This window comes from Rhinolophus sinicus, linkage group LG14 (genome assembly GCF_036562045.2).
Source record: "Rhinolophus sinicus isolate RSC01 linkage group LG14, ASM3656204v1, whole genome shotgun sequence".
Taxonomy (NCBI): Eukaryota; Metazoa; Chordata; class Mammalia; order Chiroptera; family Rhinolophidae; genus Rhinolophus; species Rhinolophus sinicus.
In genome coordinates, this window is record NC_133763.1 from 35,877,487 (window position 1) to 35,898,470 (window position 20,984).

Below are 20,984 nucleotides of genomic sequence, written 5' to 3' on the forward strand. Positions count from 1 at the left end.
GCATGGAGAATATGGCCCTATTATTTATTTAAACATGCTTTTTCTCACAACTGACTCACTTTTTGAGGGCTTCCTTTGAGCAAGATGATACATTGGACTGTAACTGATACAAAGAAATATATAAAAATCAAGTGATCTGACATAAAGAAATGAACAGTCTAACTGGGGAAATATGACACTGCGTGTAAACCAAAAGCTGGTTTTTGCTAGCTATCTGGAGCATTTGAGATTATTAACCATTCCCTTCTTATTATCTGTCAGCTTCCCTGATACCGATCTTGCCTGGTTCTTCTTAATCTTTCTAATGATTCCTTATTGGTTTCCTTCTTGGGATCTTCTTCCTTGATGCTCCCTTTAGATAATGGGTTGCTGGTAGGCTTGTTATTTCTCTTAAATTATATCCTGATTTTTGGAGATTTCATCCCTTCTGGAGGTTTTCATTAACGCTTTATGCTAATGGCTCCTTGGATTGTGTCAGCAGCTCTGGTTATCACCTGTAGTTTCAGATTTGTATCTCTAAAAGCCTGTTGCACATCTTTGCTTGGTTGTTCAATAGGCCTTATAAATTAAGCATATCCAGAATTAAACTTTACCTTTTACCCACTAAACCTGTTCTTGTTTCTATTTTTTGCAGTCGTTTTTACTCATCCTGAGAATTGTCCTAGTCTCTTCTTTCTGCCTGTACATCAACTCAATTACTAAGCCCTTACTGATTTTGCTTTCTAATACTATTTGATTCTGTCTTTTCTCTACTACCACTTCCCCAGTTCACACTTTCTTTGTTTCTCACGATCTTTTGCCTCCTCATTTCTTTTTTTTTTTTTAATTTTATTTTATTAAATTTATTGGGGTGACAATTGTTAGCAAAATTACATAGATTTCAGGTGCACAATTCTGTACTACATCATCTATAAATCCCATTGTGTGTTCATCACCCAGAGTCAGTTCTCCTTCCATCACCATATATTCGATCCCCCTTACCCTCATCTCCCACCCCCCACCCCCCATCCCCCTTACCCTCTGGCAACCACTAAACTATTGTCTGTGTCTATGAGTTTCTGTTTTTCATTTCTTATTCTTTGATTTTTACTTCAGTCTTATCCATTCCCCCAAACAAAGCCTCCAGGAGTCACTATTGTGATCTATGTAAAAATAGATCCAATCATGTCAATTTCCTGCCATTGAGAGGCCTGCCCCTCATTTCTTTCCCCAGAGTGTAGTATATATATCTTGAATAAATATTTTTTCTTTTTTTATTGTTTCATTATTTTTGTTTTCCAATAAGTATTTGTAATATTTATTTTAAATTGGTATTATAAAAATATATCTGGCATATCAAACCCATATTTTTATACATATTGCTTAGGATAAGCTAAAGTAGGTATTACTTTTTTTTTTTAATGAGGTATTTTAAATTAAAATATCAAGTAATTAATAGTTCAGTGGAACATAAATTTTTCAAAAAAAAGCATGAAGATGATAGGCAAGTAACTGGTTTCAAGAACACTCATGTGCAGGTTAAAGCCCAGGATGGTTAGCATGATAGCATAGGACTTTCCATGATGCACCGATTGCTCCAGACTCCTTTTTGCTCCTCCATACTTCACACTCTGAATTTCTACAGCTGAGGTGCTTACAGAGGCTGTTTTGTGCATCTGTACATTTACTCATTGTCTTTCTCTTTTTTAGGGTATTTTTTACTTTTTTTGAAATTCTGAGTTCTAACTGTGATATCACTGGGGGGGAGGGGGGAGATTCTAAGGTTGTCTTTCAAAAGCTGTCCTCTGCAATCCCCAAGAATGGTATTGGTTGTATTTTTATCCATAAGTCTAAGAGTGTGCTGTAAATATGCACTTTGCAAAATAGTATAGGAATTCAACTTCAGTTTTGTTTTTCTTTTTGTTCAGTGGCCTTCAGATTCCCAAGAGCTTGATTCTAAGGAACTTTCGGCTGGTTCCCAATTTGTAGGCCTCATGGCAGTTCTCACAGCATGTTTTTCAAGTGGCTTTGCTGGAGTTTACTTTGAGAAAATCTTAAAAGAAACCAAACAGTCAGTGTGGATAAGAAACATTCAACTTGGTAAGTTTTAAATATTTTATATTATTATTTTAAAAGTGATTATATTGTTATATTTAAAGATTTTTCTATATCTTTAAATAAATGTCCTTTCATCAGATCTGCTGTTGATCCAAGTATCTGACAAAATTTGGGCCTTTTAAAAATTTTGTTTTAACTGAATACCTTTTATTCAAGAACATGGAATTTTAGGTCTGTTCCATAAAGGTTTGTAGCCTGTTTCTGTCCTTATCATTTGGAGCCTTAATAACTTTATTCTTGGTTGCCATGTTTTTCCTGGAAGATGTTGCAAATAACTTACATATTTCCTCACCTATAAAATTAATTATATTACTTCATATGTTGCTATGAGGATTAAATGACATAATACATGTAAAGTGTTTAGAATAAAATGCCTTGCATATAGTAAGCACTGATGTTAGCTATTTACATAAATTTGCAAATATCAGAAAAGAAAGAAATATTCAAGGTTTGTGTGAGTGGCCCCAAATTTTATTGAATTATAAGGTAAAAATTAAAGACAGGTCAGAATTGCTGATTCTGTGGTACTACATGGATTTCTTATTCTTTGATTTGACCTTGTAGCACAATCTGATAATGATAATATGACTCAAAGTTTTGAAAAAGATACATAAATAAGTTATAGATAACTTGAAATTATAAAAACATAAATTAAAACAATGTATAGCATTTTTTCAAACATCAAATTATCAAAGATTATCAAAGTGATAAGATCCAATGTTAGAGAGTATAGAAATAGAAATTGTTATTACCTGTGGTTCTTAGGAGTATAGATTGGTATAATCTTACTGGATCTCAACTTGAGAGTGTTTAGCAAAATTTTAAATAAATAAAGACTGATGTAAAATTCCATGTCTGGATAACAACTTATCCTACAGATATGCTTGCACAAGAGCACCAAGATAGATGTCCAGGTTATTCATGTCAGCATTGATTACAATTGTGGAAAATAGAAAACATTTGGAAGACTAGTTATATAAATTATCAGTGTGGTTAAATAGTGTGATGATTAAGATCATGGTCTCCAGAGCCACACTGCCTGGATTCAAATCCTGAGTCCATCACTTAGCAGCAGCATGTGCTAGGGCAAGTTAATTTAACCTCTCTGTGGGCCCCTTTCTTTATCTACAAAATGGACAAGAAAAGTATCTACTTGATAGGGTTGTTGTTCATTAGCATACGTAAAGCCCTTAGAACAATTTGTGCAATATGGTGTTACAGACATATTCATATTCATACAGTGGAATATTATGCAGCTGATAGAGTGCTGTAGATCTGTACATACTGACATGTGTGCGGTCTTCTGTACTGTATACATTTTCTTGAGTGTTATCTTTATAACAAAAAAAATAATGCCTTTGAAAGTATCTGTTTTTGTAACTTTGTATTATGCCCGTATTGTTTTCATGTTGGAAATTAGATATACTAAAACAATAGAGTTGGCATAAATAAAATTTTGGAAAGAACATTTCACATCCGTTTCAGTTCCTTTCCATTGTGGAATACTTCAATTAGTTATAGCTTTATAAAAAAAAATTGCTTCACCTTGACCTCTTTGAATGCATATTTTGCTTACCAGAGATTTTTCGTAAGAGGTGGCCCCTGTAGTCATCCATAACTTTATTCCCAGTTTAGGATTGCTCCTGGAATCTCTTAAATCCAGTAGTCATATGATAAGCTCTGTGATAGAGGTAAGGGATTCAGCAGTGAGTAAGACAGTTTCTGTTCCCACTGAGCTGACTTTCTCGAACTGAGACTTCAGTAATGAGAGATTCTGATGTTGCCTATGAATGACTATTTCATAGCTCTGATTTTTTTGTATATTACTTACTGTACTTTCAAAACTTTTTAATAAGGAAAACAGGTATGTAATTTATGCATTATATTTTTTTAATGTTTCAAGATTAGTAATCTCTGTTCTTTTTTTTTTTAAATGAGGTGTACATTTTCTTTCTTTTTTTTTTTAATTGGGGAAGGGGAACAGGACTTTAGTGGGGAACAGTGTGTACTTCCAGAACTTTCTTCCAAGTCAAGTTGTTGTCCTTTCAGTCTTAGTTGCACGGGCGCAGCCCACCATCCCTTGCGGGACTCGAGGAATTGAACTGGCAGCCTTGTGCTTGAGAGCCACTGGCCCATGTGGGAATCGAACCGGCAGCCTTCGGAGTTAGGAGCAGGAGCTCTAAACACCTGAGCCACCGGGCCGGCCCTGTTCTTTTTTATGATCTCATGTCTTTGTCTTACAGTCACAATATAGTGCTAAGTATACGTTTGTTAAGTTTATATAAATAGCCAAATAGAAAATTTTAAAAGTAGTAACATTTTATCAGAAAAGTATAAAATTATTTGAAATGTCAAAGGACAAATACCTCTCCAGAGAAACTGAATAACATATGACATAAACATTCCCCCTGCCCTTTTTTAGGTTCCTTTGGGAGTATATTTGGATTAATGGGTGTGTACATTTATGATGGAGAATTGGTATCAAAGAATGGATTTTTTCAGGGATATAACCGACTGACATGGATAGTTGTTGTTCTTCAGGTAAAGCATTTAAAGTTTTATATTTAATGCTAACAAACTTTAATCAAAGTAGCTACTGATGGGAGGGGAAAAAAGGTCCCTCCTGTTAGTGCTATCATTATATATAGTTTATTCAGGAGACTTAAAAGTAGAACTGGTCTTACTGCCATAATGAAAACTTACTTTGGAAGGGGGGCATGAATTAACTCTGTGGTATTTAAATTTAACTGAATGAAAATGCAAGTTTAAGAGTAAAAGAGTTGAAGCTGAGGGCAAGTATAACTTTGATTTTTCTGTAATTGTTATCATTGTATAGGTCAGCCCATTAAGGCTGAAGAAGCAGATCTAAGTAGTTAAATCTGTAACAGTTTATAGCTTCATATTGTAGTTACATATTGGAATATTCCTGCCAAATTAGCTCAGTTTATTATTTGAAATAGTTCAAGGGTTGAGTAATTTCATTAACAAAAAAATAATTACTGAATGCTCTGGAGGGTATAGAGATGGAGATACAAGTCACTGCCTTAAACAAAGCTTTTCTGTAGAGGTATTTGAGGCTGTAAAGGGCAAGGTTTTCTATGGAAGGTGGGTGAAGGTGGCAAAGGATAATTGTGTTTTGAAAGCAGGAAGAATACTTCTATCTTTAAATAAGAGAAAAGGAGACAAGGATAAGTGAAAATTCAGAGAAAATTTGAAGTAGAAAGAGTTTATAATGGCTTTCATACTAACAAAGATGGAAGCCCAGTTCCCTTAAGAAGTGGCTGATGACTTGAGTAAAATAAAAAAGGTTTGGTACAGGTGGTATGAGGGATTCAACAGGGAGTAAATAGATGGATAAGAACATTGGGAAGAAGTGTTTGAACTCAAACATCAATTTGTAGTAAGCTCAATTAGCATGATTTATGACTTTCTCTAATAAAGCTTCTGTCATTTGAAGAGGTGCAGTGAAGGTTGTTAAGGTGGGTAACCCAGATTTGGGAGCTGGTAAGTAGGGTTTGGCAGAAAACAAAACTATGAGGTATAGTAATACCTCATTATTTAAATAACCACAGTGGGAATTTGAGAGGTATTTGGTAGAAAGTTCTTTCTACACTCTTAAAGAGAACCACTAAAACTGTGCTTTAGGAAAAGTAAGCTGATAAAAGTTGGATTAGAATGGGGAGAAAATAGAGGAAAAAAGTGAAGTTAGGAATATTGAGATGCTAGTAAAATAACTTTCAAGGTACAGTTTATTTTTAATCAAAAGTAAAAATATTTCACTAATCAGTGTGACCAATCCTCCCACATTTGTCTGAACAAGTCATGTTTAATAAAATGAGGATAGATGTTTTATTCGTAACATTGTCAAACTCCATTATAATAAACTGCAACTTACACTGGTAGTTACTTTATGAGATACCTTTTGAAGTAAGAGAGCCATTGAACAAAACCTAGAAGGCTACTGGTTGTGAGATGTTTAATAAAAATCGTTTACCGTATTTTGCCGTGTATAATGTGCTCCTGTGTATAATGTGCACCCACGTTTTTGGCCCAAACTTTCAGGGAAAAAAAATCTTTCATTTTAATTTTTTAATTCAAATTGTTATTTGTTTATACTTAGGTAGTTGTTTTTTGTATTATAAAGGAATTTTAGCATTTATTTTTAAACATATTATGGTACAAGAAATTTTATGTAAAAAATAATTACAAAACACAAGAACAGACACAAGGTACAAGAAATTTTATGTACTGGTAACAAATTTATGATATTTATGCATCATAGAAGGCCAAGAATGCTTTGTCGTTGCAAGTTCACCATAAGTTCAACAAAACCGAGTATCATATTCCAGGGTATTATTTTGCATAAGGATATTGTTATTGATTTCTAGAGTTACGCTTTTAACTCATAAGCATAAATAAAAGAATTAAAAACATTTATATAGATATAGAATTAGTACTCCCCATGTATAATGCACATCCTTATTTTTCCCTCACAAATTTGAGCAAAAAGTGCACATTATACATGGCAAAATACGGTACTATAGTGGGATTAAATTCATAGGACAAAAGCTTAAAGCTTCATTGAGTAATAACATTGTTTTGAAAAGTATTTTTATATATGTTTGTTTTTTAAAATAACCTTTTAAATTTCTGCAGGCACTTGGAGGCCTTGTAATAGCTGCTGTTATAAAGTATGCGGATAATATTTTAAAAGGATTTGCAACCTCTTTATCCATAATATTATCAACACTGATATCCTATTTTTGGCTACAAGATTTTGTGCCAACCAGGTAATATCTTCTTTTCTATTTCTTTAAATTTCCAAAAGTATATAGGAAAATAAGAATTCTTCATTAAGATCTGATCTGAAAAATTTTGTTGTATTACTACTTTTGAAGAATCATGGAAATACAGTAAAAGATCCATTTAACTATCTTTTAGAAAAAGTTTCAAACTAAATGCACAAAAGAATCTTCCACTGGAAAGCTTTTTATACGTATTTGGCTGGCCACAATTTTCCCAATAGACCTGAATGGGTTTTTTTCCCCAAAATATAGTCATATAAAAGGTGATATAAAAGTCATATAAAAAAGTTTTTAAGTCATAAAATAAGTTGTATAATGACATTTAAAATGCAGAATTTATATAGCTAAAGTTGGAAGCGTGGTTGACGTTCTTAAAGTGGAGTTTATGTAGAGGAGGTGGCTCATGGAAATACTCTATTAGGTGGTGACAGAAAGAAGAGCGGTTTGGAAAGGAATTGCACAAGGAATGGTGGGTGAGGCAGGAGACCCTGCATCGTAGTGTCATGTTTTATAACAGTATGATCCAGGCAGCACTGGAAGTATATACAAAGTTCTGTTAGAAAGAGGGGTTCAAATCCTTGAGATAATCATTAAATTCTGATAGGTTTTTTTCCTAATTTTTTTTAACAAAAATGTTTTCTCTCAGGACCATCTAAAAATAGCTGGCTTGAGAAGCAGGAGTAGGTATTCCTGACATTAGTAGGTATTCTAGTAGATCCTATCAGAGATATGATAGAATGGATTCCTGGGGTGGGTAGAAAGCTGGATCAGACAACTTTTTTGTTGAGCATGTGATTCTATGCAATTCCAGAGTTCCAGAAAGCTAGGAAAAGGTCATACTGACTAACAGTTTTTGGTCAGAAGCTTATCCAAAGTGTAAATAATACCAAATATTCTTAGGATAGTTATTTTTTTCAAGATACATTATAGAAAGTTTTATGTTATTTTAATCTTAGATGTACACCTGCATCCTAGGCTTTTGAAAGTTGTCCATTTGCAACAAGTCAACACTAGATGTTTATCATAACAGATAATTATTGAGCTCCTATATGTGCTGGGCAACAATGAGGAGGAGCAGGGAGCAGACATGTAAATAATGTATTATTTAATACAGTGATAAGTGTTACAGCGTAGCTCTGTGGAGGGGAGTGAATCTGAGAGACCTCAGACCTAAGTTGTTATGAATAAGCAATTTTCTTGGGAGAAAGGGTGTTGCAGGCAAAGGGAATATCATTCCCAAGGACACTGCCCTGAAAAGTACAGTGTGTTCACTGAACAGAGGGGCTGAGTTATAGGTTGGGAAGGTCAGAGTGTGGTAGATGAGGCTGGGGGACCAATTAGGAAGGACCCCTTATGTCAGAATAAGAATTAGTGATGCCTTTCATTTTCAGAACAAATGTGTTGTTTGTTGTTTTTAAAGTAGGGCAGCGACATTAAACTGTTAATAGAAACGTTTAAACAAAAACTAATTCATGTCCCTGTAACAGCATTTTGAAGAATATACATGTTAAAAGCTAAGATTGGTATTCCAGTTTAAGTTCATCTCCATTTTATAGTAAGGTATTATGTCTATGGATAGATAAAAAATAAAGAAGAACCAAGTCTCCCTGCATTTAATCTTACTTCCTTTCATAAAGCATCCTATAAAAATGGGCCTTGAGTTTTGCTTATTACTACCTTGGATTTTAAACTGAACTTTGGTTGAAAAGAATGCAATTTTCCCTTTCTATTTCCAAATATTTAAAAAATTGAGGTCTTATTATTCAATGTATTACAGGCAAAAGATATATTAAAATGAAATACATTTTTTTTCTGCTTTGGGAGACAGTATAGCGAAGCGAATGCAAGTGCAGTCTCTGGAGTCAGAAATACCTGGATTTCAATCCCATCTTCCACTTGGGGGACTTTAGGCAAGTTACGTAAACTCTCCAAATCTGTTTCCTCATATATTAAAAAATGAGAACAATACTACTCTTCTTCGTAGGGTTATGAGAACTAAATGAAAACTAAATGAGAGCTAAATGCATGTAAAACTCTTAGCTGAATACTTGGAAGTACACAATATTTGTTAGCCATATTACTGGGACATCTTTTCCCAAATTATACTTGTTTTTATAGTAAAGAAAGAGATGGAACTTGTTTTGCTTTTAATTTGATTTTCTCTTTTTCATTTTTTTTCATTCATTTAGTGTCTTTTTCCTTGGAGCCATCCTTGTAATAGCAGCTACTTTCCTATATGGTTATGATCCCAAACCTGCAGGAAATCCCACTAAAGCATAGTCGAATACTGTCTTTAACTGGTTTTCACAATGGTGCACTAGGAATCTCAGTGTTAAACTTACACAGAGGACTTCTACAGATTCTAAGAAGGTGTCATGCTGAATCTGATCATATTATTCAAATGGTTTGAAAATATAAAGTTGAAGGATAAAATATGTGTATATGTAACAAAATACCTATTGCATCTTAGAAATCAAAACTTGAAAGTATTTCCAGGGATTAGAATTATTGGAGGAAACTTGAAATCAGAGTTTTAAAAGATTTTAATTTACCTTTTTGATTGCTGCAGAAATGTCCTATGCACTCTTTACAACAGCACACACACAACAAATGTCAGATACCAATTTCTGCAAATTAGATCTATTTAATCTTATTAAATGTTTTTTAACCTTACTCTTCCTGTACAGATATATCAAATCACATGGAATGTTCAAAATTTGAAAATTATAATTACCTATAAAGCTGTGAAGAAATAGAAGTTTGATCTGAAAAACATTTTCACTTATCTGAAATTTTTATATTTATATAAAAGATTACTAAACAAGGAATTGCTAAATGTTATTTGTTCAACTACATAAAAATTGATAAAGTAACATTCTGGGTCTGATTTGTCAGAGAATAAAATTCATATTTAAATTTAATGTAGAGAAATACATCTATTTCTCCATCTACATTTTAAGATCTTTTAGTTTCGAAACTGCTGAAAGCAGCCCCCTGGCTCCTATGCTAGATAGTAGTAGCCAGTGACTTTTACACTAATGGAGTTTTGTCCATAACCTCTTATTTCCACTTCTTTTCTGTAAATCAGATAAATCCTGAGTATTACTTTAAATTACATTTCTGTATGTGTTAATTTCCATTAAAGTTTTAATATGTAATTTAAAGGCATTAAATGCTCCTTTAATAATTTAAAAGAAAATTATTATTGTCTAATATCTCCATTTGGAGAATTTTGAACTATCAAAGCATGTACTATACACAAGTAGAATGTTTTCAAATGAGTATTTTACTCATAGATCTGTGAAAACTTCCTTTAATCTATAACTGTTGACAAAAATAACCACAAAAAAAAAAATAGTAGGACTGATGTCAATGAATTGAGACCAAAATGACTTTTCTTGGAGACATTCCAGGTTGCCATGATATTACATTATTTTTAAAGGCACTATATAAATTCAAGGCCGCTCTGAACTTCATGGGCCTCTCATAAACCCACCATCCCCAGCGTCACATGTCTGGGAGAGGTAGCTGAGTTCCAGGTTCCCTTTCTGTGGCCCTGCAAAGGCTGCTGGGAAGGAGCCACCACTTGACTTAAAAATAGTGGTTTCTTTTCCATTTTCATTAGCGCTGCACTTGAGGTTACGAATTACATGAGTTATTTAATAAATTGGTTCAAGGGAGAGAGAATAGCAGAAATAAGATGAATTGGTGGTCAAAAATACTTTCTAAAATTGGAATGTGGGTTTAATTTAATCATTGGCTAAACAGAATTACCTATTGAGTATAAGAAGTATTTTATTTTTTCATTCATACTTTATATATTTTTAAGTCTGTTCTAATGGTTTAAAATCTGTAAAAAATAAATATTTTTATATTGTTCTAATGGATTTTGTTGAACAGAATTTGGCTCAAAAATACTACTTCACAAACTTGAGTACTCTTGGCTAATTAGGATTGACTGTGTTACTTTGCTGATTCAAATCTACTCTACAGGACACAGGCTAATTAATCTGTTTCATCCAGACTTTAAATGTGTTTAAAATTACAAAATATTTTAAATTATTTTGCTGGTAATTGCAAATTGGCACCAAACAAACTTTTTAGAAGCCTGACTTAATGATTTTCAGTGACCAAGTAAAAATACCTTTTGGAGTATTTGCTTAATAACTTTACCACATTTCGAGCATGGTATTTTTAGACTGTAACAACATTCAGACTTACATCTTATTACCTATAGCTAAGTGATATCTAAATCCTGCAAATGCACAGAATTTGAGACTAAATATAAAGATTTATGTTCAGCCCACAAGAAGTCTTGTTGGATACTTATATATTAATTCAGTATGCATTCACAATTAATTCAGATTTAGTGTGTCCTTATTTTAACGCTTCAAAAAATGATACAAGTACATGATTGGATATCAGATATGGTAGTTACAGTAATAAAATATTTTCAAGTGTCCAAAATAACACAATTTTCAAGATTCCCAACGAAGTTTATAAAATTGTAATCAAAAATAGTGAGAAAGGAGAAAATAGTCTAAAGTTTATTTTCAAAGCATTTTTTCATTATATTTTGCTTTTCTAGTAAGTTTGAAAATATTATTAGAGATTGGGTTGTATAGTTTGTAATTTTTAATTCATAAAGAAATAATCATATTTGAGGTGAATCAGTATCTTCGATCATGTCATATATTACATACAGATAATGCCATTTTCTTGTGTATGTGGTATGTGTTTTGATGACCTCCAGAAGCCTTATTGTATTAATCTCTTATGACGACTCCTTGATTATTTAAATTCTTATGTTTTTAAAGTTTACTTATCTGTCAATTACTTTGTTCCTTATAAAAATGTGCTAATTCATGGGAGAAAATGCCAATTGATATTTCTATTAAAAATTAAGAATACTGTATTTGTGAATAAAAGTTTGAGATGCCACATGTGGATGTTTCACCACAGTAATATTATCAATTCTGTAATAAGTGATTTTAGAGAAGTTATAGGCTATTTTTATGATGGAAAATGTAGGTAGCTTAGAGATGCAAAATTTAAATATTTACATCAATTTATATTGAATGTCCACATTTCATGAAAGGTAGTTTGATATTTAAACTAGATTCTAAGGAGACAGAATCTGAAAGGAAACTAATTGACTTTGTGATCAGTAGACTTGGTGTAATGCTAACTACTCTTAAGAATTGGTACTTTTCCTACATATCAAATTATTGGACTTTTAAAATGTCATTGTGTAGTCATTCAACTGAGTTTGTTTTTTTTAAACAGAGTTTAGCATTACTCATTTACTCTTTTTCATTGTTACAATATTTAATTACATGTGGATGCATGCTTTACATGAGAAAAGGTTTATAAAAGTTATTTATGCTATATTGAAAGTCATCTTAAGAATCTCTAGGATATGTAGCATATATTTAAAGTAATTATAGGACCAAAGAAACAGTAACTTTATCAAAATCTGGTCCTCTGTGCCTTGCTTTACCAAACAAAATACCTGACTTTTTCTGGAGTATATTACTGTAATTCACAACTTGGGACACATGGGCAAAATTAGGATGTTTTAAGAATAACTATAATTCAATTGTTTAGTTGTTTCAACATTTGCTCTTTAAATTCACTGTCCAACAGAATATTAAAGTAGGTATATTACACAGGCATTAGTGAATAGTACTTATTTAAATAAATTATGTCACCATTGCTCCATTGTTGAGCTTTTGAAATTTTAACTATGGTATGTAACTGTCATTTTTTTTGTTTTATTTCTTATTACAAGATATAATTTACTGTGATTTAAAAAAATTTTTTTAATAATTTGGATTCTGCATTTGTCTATATGTCTGTATTTTATTTGTTTAGAAAGATTATTTTGGGTTTGGGAATGTAATTTGTATATTTAAATTTTTTATGATACAATTCCAAGGAATATATAAACTGGTCTTTTGTTAAATGGCTTTTTTAAATTGATGTTTCTTTGTCATTTTTTGGTATCCAGTTATTAACTAGATTTATAGAAATAGATTATTTTCATAATTCTATGTAAATTTCGTCCTATAGTTCTTTGTTTCCCTATTCCCCTGTGTCTGATTTAACCCATGAATTAGTCTCTGTATATATCAAAAATGACTCACTGATCTTTTCCCTACCTCTCTAATTACTTTTAACATATGTGATCTTTTTTTCTAGTCTACGCTTTTAGCATGAAAGACAGGGTTTTATTTAAACTAGTTAGAGTTTCTCTACATGTATGATGACAATAGCCTACAATTTGTTTTAAAAAATGTATCTCTTTGCTAGCCTTATAGTTAAGTAATTATAGTAATTTGTATATAATTTCTTTATAATTTGGATATGATGCTTCTGTGTGTATCAGTTTAATGCATAGAGATCAAATGATAAGCAATAGAGAGGATGTAACCTTATATAGAATGCTTTTAAAAGATCTTATTTTAAAAGATCACTAATATAAGGATCTCAGCATTTTAAAAAAGTATACTTTTCTTTGGTATCTTCTCATGAAAATCACTTCTTTAGTTTTTTTTTTGTACTAGAATACTTCTTTTGTTGAGTATTCTATATCACAATCCTTAAATCTCAGTGCTATGCAAATCCACCTCATAATTTAAATCTGATAGATGCTACTACTATTCAACAGTCCGAGAGTGACCAGCAGTAATCATCATGATAGTCTTTCTTACTGTCCTAAAAAAGGGAATTCCTTCAAAACAGGACTGATTACATACACACCCCAGAAAAGAAAACAGCAAAGAGGAAATAATTACCTTCAAATCCCAAAGATTTGAAATTCTACCATTGCAGAGAGTGTCTTGGTGATTGAAATCCAGGGGTTTCCCAAATACACCTTCGGGTTTGATAATTCACTAGAAAGAACTCACTGAAAACTATTATACTTAAAATCCATTTATTACAGAAAAAGAATACAAATTAGAATCAGCAAAAGGAAGAGACATATAGGGCTGAGTCTAAAGGAGGGCCAAACTCCAGTCATCCTTTCCAGTTGTCCACTCCCATGGAGTCATGGACAGTATTATTTACTCCTGGCCACAATGTAGGGTAGTCTACACAGAGTACTGCCAACCAGGAAAGCTCTCCCAAGCTTCTTGTCAGATTTTTATTGAAGCTTTATTATTTGGCATAATAGATTGATTACCCACATGGTTGAACTTACTCTCTAACCTCTGCTCCTTCCTGGAGATCTGGCTGCCATCAGACTCCAGGGGCTCACCCTGAGTCATCTTGTTAGCACAAATTATCAGATGTGGTCTGAGGGGCCCACCAGGAAAACAAAGGCACTCCTATAACTGGGACCTCCTAAAGATGTAGGCCAGAATTTTGTTTGGGTGTGTAAGGCCTAATTCCTTACTACACAGTGACCATTTTTCCTACACATATTCTGAACTAATGAGGATGACACAAGCATTGACAATTGTTTATAGAAACCATTTTTAATTTCAGAAGTTTTGTCAAATGATTCTGAATAAAAAATGACTCAAGGGTAGAAAAATGTGGTTATAATCAGATACAGTGCTATATAGCATATACTTGTATTCATTTAATTTTCAGATTTGATGTTTACTTACAACTTTTTTAAATGCTGGAATATTTAAAGAATAAATTTAAAAACTTGTAAATCTTTTATCTGTGCTGTATATTAACAAACAATTTTGAGCTAATTGTAAATTATCATTTACCATCACTATTATAAGGCAGAATTAAAAAATAAAACTGATGCCAGTTGCTACTTTGGCTCACAGTAGGGCTTCACTATTTATAGGTCATTTCCAGTCATCCTTTACTAGGGTTAAGTCACCCCCCCATTGGATGTAATCAGTTGTTTTTCATTTCTGCATTTACTTACATTTATTCATTTAGAATTTCTAATATGCTAAAATAACTTCTTTAAAACAAATAACATGGTATTCTTTTGGAAATAAAGAGTTTTCCAAGATGTATACTTCCATCCTTTTTAAAGTAGATCTCACTGAAGGTTTAAAATAATAATGACTATTATAGTGTTTTGGGGTAATCATCTGAAAATGCACTCTTGATAAAACGTACTTTAAATGTGGAGTATTTGAGAAATTTAGTTACATGTGCTAAATCAAACTTCACTTGTGTACTTTTAAGTGAATATCTTTGTGTTTACTCTTTTTTAAAAGACACTGCACATACAGGGATGATTTCTAATTATTGAGAGTTTAAGTTTTTTCCTTTAGGCTAAAGTTTTATTATGTTCTATTTTATTTTATTATGCTTGGATAGTAATTACAACAGTTAAAATTTATGATGCTAATAGCTTTTTCTAATATATTCAAACAGTATAGCAAAGGTAGAATAATATTTCTTGGCTGACTGATAGGATTACAAAAAATGACAGGTGAGTGGGTCCATGTTTCATTGTATGACTGTTTCAAAAGTATTGCTATAGGTTCTAGAATTTTAAAACTTGAAGCTTACTTTGGATGTAATTAGCATAATTCTCCAAATTCCCATTACTTCATATTATCTGTTTCCATTTATTTTATAGGCCAGGTTTGCTTTTGTTTTGAATATTTTGTTTTTATAATATCATTACCATTTTATAGGCTTTAATCATGCTGACAGGTTATGCCAGCTTAGCTTTGGTTAATCAATGGGTTATTTACATGTGCTCACAAGTAGGCCTGTTAAAGACCTTTTTAAAAAAAAAAAATTTTTTTTTCCAGCTTTTCATTTTGAAATATTTTAAGCATAAGTTGAAAGAATAGTATGCCCACTTAATTTCAACCTAAATTCAACAATTATTAACATTTTGCCATACTAATTTAATCAGAACACTTTAGTCCTAAACAGTCAGTATACATATTCTGAAAATAAGGACGTTTTCCTAATTAAACTCAATACCATTATCACACTTAAGAAAACTTAAAATAATTCAATTGTACAACATAAATTCATATTCACATATTTCCAATTATCTCAAAAAAATGACTTTTTACAGCTTTTTTGTGTTTGAACCAGGATTCAATCGAGGTTCATACTTTGTTTTTGATGGTCTCTTAGTCTAGTAGACCCTTCCTTGCACCCCCATGGCTTTGTTTCCCCATGATGTGACTTTTTTTTCCTGTGATGTGACTTCTTTCCCGCCATGATGTATTACATCGGAAGACATAATTCTAGATTGTCTCACCGTTAATGATGATAATCATTTAGTCAAGGTGGTGACTACCAGATCTTTCCATTATAAAATTCACTTTTTTCCTTAGTAATTAATAATCTCTAGAGTATTATTTTGGCATCATGGGAATGTTCTATTTCCTTTCATTCAATGGCTTTGGCATCTATGATTCTTAACTGAATCATACATTACGTTGAGGTACAATGTGGTGTTTCAAAAAGTTTAATTCTCTAATTTTCTTCTACACTTATTAGTTTACATTCTATTTAAAAAAGACTGTTTTCCCCTCCTTTTTCCCAATGCCCTTCTTTTTTCAACTATCACTGTATCTTCAAAATACTCAATGGAATGTCAATTACAGTCACAGTGCTTTTTGGGGTTCATACTGTGAGCCAGTAGAAACCACTGTGAACTACCACCTCCTGTGTCTTGGACATTACATTAGTCTTGCTTCCTTGCTCACTGTATACTTGTCCTATCCCAAACCTGGATTATCAGCTAGTTCTCCAAAGAGGCCTCCTTCTTTTAGGGGGAATGGAATTTGGACTTCATCTGCTTCTAGTCAAGTTCAATGGACAGAGCTAAGATATAAATTTTTTAAAAGATATAAAAATTCAAATTGATATTTACAATTAAAATTTAGCATTACAAGGTTTTTTCTTATTTTATATTTGCCTCTGTTCTAATAGTTAAAATATTGGTTCTGAATAACATTCATGTATTTGCTCACATGTTTTAAAATGTGGTATATGTTTCAGCACTACAATACCAGTATTACTAATGGTAAACATACTTAATAAAATTTCAGTTTTCTTTGTCAGTAGAATAATAGCTCACTAAAGATGTATAGTCAGAGCACAGAGTTAAAAAATTTATGGAAATCCCTCTTTTCTCGACCTGGTTATGTTATCAATGTGATATAATTAGGTTCATTTGTGTTCAATTTTAGCATTTCCTTAAAATTTTTTATTTTGAATACCTGAAGCATTTACAAGGTTCAAAGTTAAAACTATAAAATATTTACTCAGAGAATTCTAGCTGTCATGCTTATCCCTTCACCCCATTCCTAACAACCTCCTATGGTTATATTCATTAGTTTCTAGTTTGTCTTTTCTATACTTCTTTTTGAAAAATAAACAAATATTTATATTGCTATAAACAAATATGTATATTTACTTGTTTCATTATGTGGAGTGTTTGCTTTTAAAATTTCTTTTTATGTTTAGAAAGGTTTGTATGTTCTAGTGGGTACATGTACACTGATAACATTTTACATAATGCTCTCAGAGCCCTCCTTTTGCTTGTCCAGTCTTCTACTATTTAGTTTTCCATCTTTAAATGATGTTCTTTGACTCCCATCTCATTGCCTTTGTGACAGTCAATGAACTTATGCTGCTTCTTCAGCCATCTTATATTTTCTAGTTGCTTTTTTTCTATTTGATTAGAACATATACTATTTACATACTATTTTCTCGCCCTAGTCCCTGCCAAAAATGTTAATTTTTGTTGTTGGTTTTTGCCTGGAGGCCAAGATCCTTTTTTCCATATAATTTTCTCTCTGATCCTTTTTTCCCCTATTTTGTTCTTGTAGCTGATTTATTCCTTTTCTCCATGTTTATTACTTTCATTTGTATTTATTCTCTCTTAGGAACACTGTAATTTAGTTTTCATTTTTTAGATGATTTTGTTTCAGTATATTGCCTGAGTTTGATCAACTCGCATTTCAGATCTTCCTTTTGAGTTTTAAAATTTTTATTTGTCACATCCTTTTATGTCTGCAATTCCTTGTGTAATGATACTCATATTGTAGTGTTAGGTATAGTTTTCCTCTGCTTCCTATTTTTAGAGGGTAGTATTTTCTATTGATTGAAAAGTCTTCATTTTCCTTTTTGCTTCTGTAGTAGCCCTGTATAGGTTTTTGGTGGTTTTTTCTGTTACTGCCAAAATATATAGAATTTCCTTGGATCAGCAAGAACAGATCGTTCTATGGAAGGGATGTGGTGACTTACTGTTTCATTGTTAAAGGATGCCCTCTTCTGTCGATGTAGTGAACTGCAGTTTCTTTAATAAAGGGTGTATTTGGGGCATTCTGTGGTACTCGTAAATTTTTGTTTCTTTAGGAATATTTAGCTTTAGCCAGTTGCCCTTCTAAGGGACCCCTCTCCCTTCCAAAGTGCCTCGTGAAGTGCTCTCATGATCTTTCCAACCCTGGTTCTTGTGTGTTTCCAAGCCCCATTCGTGCCCTTCTCGCTAATTCTGGAATTCCCATTATCCTTCGAAATCATTCCCTTTTGCTTACGTTAGCCAGTGCTCGTTTCTCTTGACTGCAACTGAAGAACCCTGACATATCAACCTCTTAAAGTTTGTGAATCTTCACAACCCCAAGTCACATAAAAAGCCACAATTATATACACAGTAAGTCTGTTAGAACAAGATTCATCTCTTATTATTATTGCAACTCTTCTAGCACAAGACCTGGGACATTCTAGACATTTCAGTATGTGTTAAATTTCTCTTATGTCATTTTCAACAGCATTAACCACAATCTGAAATAATCTTTCTTTTGTGTTTGTTTTGTAATCGTGTTCTCCAGTATAATGTAAGCTGCATGCAGATAAATACAGTTTCATTTTTGATGTAGCCTCAGTGTCTAGTAAAACTGACAAACGTAGGTATCAGTGTTTTTGAATGACTGGACAATAATCAGTTCTTAAGGATAAAATTGGTGCTGCTGGATGAAGTATGATTTTGAGGGGCTATAAAAAATCAGTAAATGATCTTACCAGCCCTCTAATCATCCGAAATAAGATACTCTGGAATTCAGTTATGAAACCTATCTCACGTTACTTTTTCTGAAGAGCTTCAGATTGGAATTCAACTATTTCAGCAAGAGAATATTTTAAAACAAATAATGAGTTTATCTATTGATGGGAAAATTAGCTTGAAGTATCTATGAGGCTAAAATGCCTTTCTTTTTTTCATGGAAATTGGTTTGTTTTGTTTCCAGTCACAAGCATAGAAGGAACAGAAAACTCAACCAAATTTATTTTTGAATATTTTATTTTGAAATAACTTTCAAACTTACAGAAAAGTTGCAAGAATAGCACAAAAAAACACATCCTTTTTACCCCATGTATTAGTTATCTATAGCTGTGTAACAAAGTACCCCCTCCTTCCATATACATGCATGTTATCTCCTAACCATTTGTAGGTAGCACGCATCATATCCCTTCATTCGTTAAGACTTTGGTGTGTATTTCTTAAGGAATAGGCTAATATCTACATAACACAAAAATCAAAATTTAACATGGTCATACTTTAATCTGTAGTCCATATTCCACTTGGTGAATTGTCCTTTCTATTAATAGCAATCCCGCCTCCTGCCCCCCTCCCCCCATAAAATTGATTTTTAAACAATATGGCAAAACAGGTAGTGGGCTATAAAGTGTGACACAGGTTATGTAAATTTTTATTGGCGGAGAATAAGGAAAAGGTCCCAAGACTATAGGGAGCTGCTGGAAACAGGCGTGCTCCAGTTGAGCTCAGGAAGCCCCGCGCACCGGGACAAAAAACTCTGAAAAACCAGTTTATCTTTATCCCTTCAGTTACACCCTATTTCTGGAAAACGATTTCAACTGTTTCCTTCGATTCTTTGGTTAGAACACAGTTGGAGGGAGTGCTAATAGTTGAGGAAACCTGGCTAGAATTACAGTGCAACAACTATTTGTCAGCCGTATTTCCCTGGGCAGGTAATTTACAGAAATTTGCATTTCTTCACCTGTGAAGGTGACTAACGGTCCCTACCGCCCAGGCTGTTTGAGGATTAAGAGCGCGGGTCTTCCGGAGCCGCGACCGCGGAGCTGGAGAGCCGGCCGGCAGCGTCACGTGCGCGGGGCGGGGCAGGCGCCTCGGCCGATCGCACGATGTGACGCGCCGCCCGAGGCAGGCCGGGCCCTCAAGATGGCGGCGGGCGCCCAGAGCGGCTCGGCCCGGCAGTAGTGGCGGGACGGCACTCGCCGCTGGGGCCGGCCTCCCCGGGAGTGGCTGCAGCAGCGCCAGGACTCGAGGATGGTAAAATGACCCAGGGGAAGAAGAAGAAACGGGCCGCGAACCGCAGTATCATGCTGGCCAAGAAGATCATCATTAAGGACGGAGGCACGGTGAGCTGGGTACCGCGCCGGGAAGCGTCCCTCGGCCTCCCACCCCCACCCATTCGACTTCTTTCTGCCCTAGCGCTGCCTCCTCCGGCCTCCCCTGAGTGCCTCCGCCTTCCCACCCCGTCTGCGGGGACGTTGCCTCAGGTCCCCGGGCCTCGGCTCCGGGGGCTCTCCTCCCGGCCCGGCCTGCGGCCTCCGGGGCCCATTATCTGGGAGGAGCCGCTGGCCTCTCCCGCACCTGCCGCCCTCTACCTTGGCCGCCCCTGGAGGCCTGAGGCCTGGAGCCCCACGTGCGCTTCCGTCGCGGGGAGCAATCGACACCGGGCCCTCCCGCCCTCCGTGTCCCTCGCCCCCGCAGAAGCCGTCGCCGCGCTTTCGAAGGGGCCGGGAGCAGCCCCTGCCCATCCATATGCTGCTAACCGGGTGACATCTGGTGCGGCGACAACGCTGGGGCACGTAGTGGGTTAGCTTTCTTTTTCCCCGTGGTTCTGGGTCAGTGCCCTGCCCATAGCTGTTCCCAGAACCATAGACAGTGTGGGAAGGTGGGCTGTCCACTTCCCCGAGTCAGCAGCTTGACGGAGGACACCTGGGCCTAGACTGAAATCTGCTCGTTTTCAAAACAGTAATCTAATCACCTTGTTGTTTTAAAATCACCTTGTGTATTTTAAAATAAAAATGCTAAATAGAATTGATCATGGCCAGAGGATCAGAAGACTCTTTGAAAGGAAGACA

At 34.2% G+C, this 20,984-nt stretch overlaps 2 protein-coding genes across 6 annotated transcripts in view; both read left to right on the forward strand.

Annotated features, from left to right (window-relative positions):
* Positions 1-17,258, forward strand: part of SLC35A3 (solute carrier family 35 member A3) — a 36,751-nt gene extending 19,493 nt beyond the window's left edge. For 4 of the 5 annotated variants that reach the window (XM_019747031.2, XM_074319055.1, XM_074319056.1 and 1 more), the window contains 4 exons: positions 1,908-2,079; positions 4,520-4,638; positions 6,754-6,887; positions 9,092-17,258. In XM_019747031.2, the coding sequence (XP_019602590.1) occupies positions 1,908-2,079; positions 4,520-4,638; positions 6,754-6,887; positions 9,092-9,182 (516 nt within the window). In that variant the 3' untranslated portion in view covers positions 9,183-17,258. The other variant, XM_019747027.2, reaches the window with a different exon arrangement.
* A 2,685-nt stretch (positions 17,259-19,943) lies between these two features.
* The window catches only part of MFSD14A (major facilitator superfamily domain containing 14A), a 42,325-nt gene continuing 41,284 nt past the window's right edge, over positions 19,944-20,984 (forward strand). The window contains exon 1 of the mRNA XM_074319053.1: positions 19,944-20,255. Coding sequence (XP_074175154.1) covers positions 20,172-20,255 — 84 coding nt within the window. The 5' untranslated portion in view covers positions 19,944-20,171. The remainder of the gene's footprint in view (positions 20,256-20,984) is intronic.